This window comes from Pygoscelis adeliae, unplaced genomic scaffold, assembly GCF_000699105.1.
Source record: "Pygoscelis adeliae isolate BGI_AS28 unplaced genomic scaffold, ASM69910v1 Scaffold183, whole genome shotgun sequence".
Taxonomy (NCBI): domain Eukaryota; kingdom Metazoa; phylum Chordata; class Aves; order Sphenisciformes; family Spheniscidae; genus Pygoscelis; species Pygoscelis adeliae.
The window spans coordinates 1,402,490-1,407,466 of NW_008824536.1; the positions used below are offsets into that span (position 1 = coordinate 1,402,490).

At 41.2% G+C, this 4,977-nt stretch overlaps 1 protein-coding gene across 1 annotated transcript in view; it reads right to left on the reverse strand.

Moving 5' to 3' along the window:
• Positions 1 to 223: 223 nt before the first annotated feature.
• Positions 224 to 4,977, reverse strand: part of CCNB2 (cyclin B2) — a 6,090-nt gene continuing 1,336 nt past the window's right edge. Inside the window, exons 3-11 of the mRNA XM_009321604.1 lie at positions 4,856 to 4,975; positions 4,199 to 4,327; positions 3,993 to 4,118; positions 3,419 to 3,589; positions 3,187 to 3,345; positions 2,616 to 2,852; positions 1,610 to 1,750; positions 854 to 964; positions 224 to 512 (exon numbers count right to left, since the gene is read on the reverse strand). Coding sequence (XP_009319879.1) covers positions 411 to 512; positions 854 to 964; positions 1,610 to 1,750; positions 2,616 to 2,852; positions 3,187 to 3,345; positions 3,419 to 3,589; positions 3,993 to 4,118; positions 4,199 to 4,327; positions 4,856 to 4,975 — 1,296 coding nt within the window. The 3' untranslated portion in view covers positions 224 to 410. The remainder of the gene's footprint in view (positions 513 to 853; positions 965 to 1,609; positions 1,751 to 2,615; positions 2,853 to 3,186; positions 3,346 to 3,418; positions 3,590 to 3,992; positions 4,119 to 4,198; positions 4,328 to 4,855; positions 4,976 to 4,977) is intronic.

The window sequence follows — 4,977 nt, forward strand, 5'->3', positions numbered from 1 at the left end:
CTGTCTGCCTCTTTCTTACCTTAGGAGTGAAAACAACAAGTTACTAAGTATAAGCCACTATAAAGCCCAGAGATTCTCATTGGAAACAACCACTGAGAACAATCATCCACATCTAACTGCAAGTTGCATCAATATTTAGTCAAATGCCCTGCCTGGACATTAGATTGCACACGTGTCTAGGCAGTGCCTTAAAGAGTCACAGTACTTTTTTTTTTTTTTTTAAAAAAAGAAGAGCTTTATTTCTAGGTAAAGCACTCTGTTACAAAGCAAGTTTAAAATTTCACCTTCTGAGCGAGTCTGAAATGTCTGCGGGAAGGCTGGAATGCTATGTACAACGACCAGCAGTTTTGCCTCAATAGGCAAATGAGGACAAAGTGCATATACCATCAGGACGTGGCTGCCTAGGGTTATCATAAGAGTGATAAAGCCAGGTCCTTGATTATCTTGCCGCTCAGTTGAGGGATTGTGCTGATCCTCAGTAGTTTGCTACTTGCGTACTTGTTCGTTATAGCCTGCAGAGGTAGAGGAACAGCATTACAAAAGATATACACACACATACAGTCTTTAAGTTCAGGCAGATAATTTTGGGACAACTAGCCTGACTGCTTGGAAAACAACCAAAACCACCAACCAACCAACCAACCAAAGTTAGAAGTGAACCAGCTTGCAAAGTAGCAAAAGCACAAGTTTGTCCAAAGGGTTTTGAAATTGGTACTAATGCAACATCCTCTCGCAGGCTTGTCAGAATAGCATACGCTTTAAGATAACATACAGAACCTTTACCTTTGCTGCATATTGTGGTTCTGTAGGTAACAGAAACATTTCTAAAACATCAAAAAGTAGCAATACTTACAGTGTATTTTGTTAACTTCTCATTTACTTTGACCACATTCTTGGCCATGTGTTTCATAGTCATCACAAGACTGTCTTCTGTATACCCGGTGTAGTACTGCTGCTTTGTGCCCTGCAGCATAACGGTAAGAAATTTGAGGTTTATGAAGTGGAGATTGCTGCTCAAGGCACAATCACTTCAGGTAGCAAATGCCCTAAGATTCATGCGCGAGCCTCGAGTGCTGGAACTGCAGTACTGTCGGTTTAGGCGACAGATCCAGAATAACTTCTGGTGTGCAGCAGAAGTCTGGACACATCAATGCCAAGAACCACATTTCTACACTGCACAGAGGATAAAAGAAGCAACCCTTGCAAGAGGCAACCCTTGCAAGAGTAACCACTAGTTGAATTACAATTCACTATTCACGGTCCATGATTTCATTACTCTACACGTACTGCGAGAATTATGAAAAAAAAATTTTTTTTTTAAAAATCTACTTATATTTACAGCGCGGCCTTTCGTAACTCAATACATTCAAGAGAAAAATCCTTCCATACCACAGTGTTCACACCAAAAAAAATACTAAGTTTTCAGTGGTATATTCCTTTTTCTACCTGCAGCTATGCATCAGGGCTGTCCAACTGTCATTTGATCACCAGCTTTATTACTGACCTAAACGCAGTTTTCTGAAGTAGTTGTTTTAATTGTTCAATTCAATTGACTGAAGGAAAAAACTCCTAACAATGAGTTTGACTGATTGATTAAAATCATACTTACCCATTCGTTATGTCCCAGAATCTTCTGGGACAAGCATAATGCAGCAGCTGCAATCTCTGAAGGTCGATGGTGAACCATGTCGTAGTCTATCAGCGTCAGCTCCATTAGGTATTTTGCTAGCGTATGTTGCTTAGCATCAGCCTACCAGATTGAGAGTTTGTTAATCCACCGTTTCACTTCACCTTATCGTAATAATTCAGGATTCTTTATTGTATTCATTAACTGACACAACAGAAATAGTCAACAAAATCTTTATTAAGGTCTAGGGACCATACTCTCTAACAGGCACTCATCTCGAAATCGAGACCAGAGTCCAAACCAGGCTAGTCTGGCAGCCATTTTGAATTCAGACACAAAGTCAAGTGAGGGATTTTAACAGAAGGCTGCAGTATCGGGCACTGCTGTGCCCAGCTAAGGATATAAGTGCTCCTTCTGTAATACACTAAGTGTGTGTGTGTGTGTAAAATGTCTTAAGGAGATCCTCATTGAAGCAGTCAGCTAACTCCAAGAGTTACCTAGTGGTCTGTTGAGGTAATTGAGGCCCACTTCAAGTATGGGCAGTTCACTCGAGTGAAACTACTGAGGTGGGAAAAAAGGGTCAGGTCAAAGAGAAAGCTTATGTTTTGATTCTTAAATAATACCGTATTTGCATCCAAAAATCATGAATGGCAACACTGCTCCCCTTTTACCAGGGAATACCCTGATCACCAGACAAAAGATTATTCCGAAAACAAGGGTTCTGCTCTAGGTATGTTTAGTTTACTCCAACAGTAAAATTACTGCCACTAAGACTGAACACAGGCCCCAGTAAATACAGGTGTGAACTGCTACTGGCTGCCACAGTGATGTTACGTTACTCCACATGGTGGAGTTTCATAGCTGAATATTTCTTGATCCAGCATGTAAGCAGAAAGCAAGTAAGATCACATGATAAAAATGCCAGAAGCAATCCTGGTAAGACCTTACACATGTAGGAAAGTTCTAGATAATGAGGACAAGTACCCACCTCCCCAGCTTTTGATGCTCTTCTTAAGAAGTGAATTGGAAGAGGTCGTCCCAAATCAAAGTTTAACTCTTTAAGAATCATAATCTCCATTTCTCTAACTTCACTGCCGGTGTAGGCATTGTCAGTAATGTAAACAAAGTCTGCTACATCAGGAGATAACATCTCTTCGTATTTTGAAGCTAGAAGCAGTGCTGTTACACCCACCAGCTGAAGCCTCTTACGAGGTACTGGATGACGCTGCAATATAGGAATTTAAAAAGCAGAGCCCAAAATGTCAAACTCTACATAAACATTCTAATTTATCAGTTTAAAATACCAGTATGACAGCGCTCATTCTTATAATGTAAATGAGATTTTCCACTTTGAGTCAGAAGTGTCCCTATAATGACAGGATCAAAGAGGACCGCAGCCTCAGAGTTAAGATGCTACATTATACAGAGCTCTTACACAAAGAGCAGATTTCATAGGTTCTTAGATTTATAAAGAAAGGATAAATCCTAAACTCCTTTAAAAGCATAGTCATCGAACAAGTCTCCTAATCCAAACACAAGTTGAAAAATATCTTTCTTACTTGTAAGAAGCGATCCATAACTGCAACACACATATACAGTGTTTCCTGCAAAAGCTGGAATCTTGAGTGGACCTGGACAAGCCAGTCAACTAAGATTGCGCGCATACGCCCATTGATCATCTTTCCGTCAAGGTAATGCGGGCGGACCGATTGCTGCAGCTGTTGGAGAAAGAGCTGTGTGAGCAACAGGATTAACACTATACTGCAGAAGTGCAGACTCAGTGTGTCATACCTCAAGCTCCCTCAGATACAGATAGATATCTTTTACGTAGTCACTACACAGCTGGGGATTCCCCCAGTCCTCAGCATCAATGTCTTCGACATTGTTGAGCAACACATCAGAGAAGGCTTGGCACAAATCCTCCTCTTGCACAGATACATCCATAGGGACAGGAGACAGAACCTAAGGAACAGATCATAGTGCTTACGTATCTACTGTTTAAGCTGCAACATTCCTTCATTTCCACATCTTTCTAGTTACTAATACAATTTCTTAAGATAGAAAAAGTTGAAACCGAGTTTACATTCTAGCGCGGCAAGCTTTCACCAAGATGCCATACAGACAGGATCAGAAGACCTCCTAGTAATTGCCAGCTAAAGCAGAAACTTCATCCAGTACTTCAAGAGCTAGTTCTGCCACTTTAATGTTAGCCTTTAAGCACAACATGCATTAAACCAACACCTCACTACCGAGGCTTTGATTTTTCAGCAGGGAAATGAGATACATCTACAGATAAACCATTCGGAAGTTAGAGCTCTAAGCTGCAAATCAAATTAAGAATCAGAACAGTGTCATTACTTCCTACCTTTGGAACGCCAGTTTCTTTGCATGCTCGATTCACAGCAGCCGGAGGTTTAGGCAGTACAGTTACATTTGTCATCTTACTAGGTCCTTTTGTAGGCTTTATGGATGCTTTGGAGCATTCTGTTTTCTGTAGTGAAAACAATTACTATTAGTACGGAGCTAGTAATCCATCTTTTCCTTACAGATAGATTTCAAATGTTCCTTTACCTTAGCTATGTGTGTTCCTCTTGTTGCAACTTTATTTCCTATTTCTTCCAAAGCACCCCTTTTGCCAGTAAGGTGAGCTTTGCCTTTACTTTTAAGTTCAGTCACAGCATTCTCCACCCCTCTAGTGACCTAAAACAAAAAAATCGCAGCTTCAGAGTCAGAGACCAACTTTATTTAATTTTCAGATCCATTACACACTTACCACCACCGTACCGGTGTACCTCTGGGCATACTATCCATTACTCAACCAGTTTTTATTCCCTACCCGTTCATACATGCTCAGAGGAAGAAGCCTCCTCTATATAGGTTTCAGACAGTGCCGCACTCTCTGAAACGGCGTTGCAAGGTTAGAGCAACGCACCCTATCGCATTCTTCCTCACTGACAACCTTTTAACGTTAGAGTGCTTACCTGCTACTTAGCTATTTATTGTATTTACACACTTTGTAACTATAGCGGTATTCCCATGAAGATGAACAGAGCAATTTGTTACGTACACACCACGTAAATAAAAAAGTTGTGTTACGCATACAAAAATAAACGTCCTTCGTTGCACACAGCAAAGAAACCACCAGGTTTCAAGATGTTCTCATGGAGTTTAGTTTAAACCATTAGACAGCCGCCGGAGAAAAGAGGTTCTTGTATTCCATTCCCGCACCTTCCCGTTAAGTAGCTTTAACTTTCTTCCTTCCTCCCGCACACCCTCCCCACACTTTGAGGGGGAGGAGCAGGCGGCCAAGGCCGGGTGAAGCACCCGTGTCCTCCAACCCTGGGGTCCCT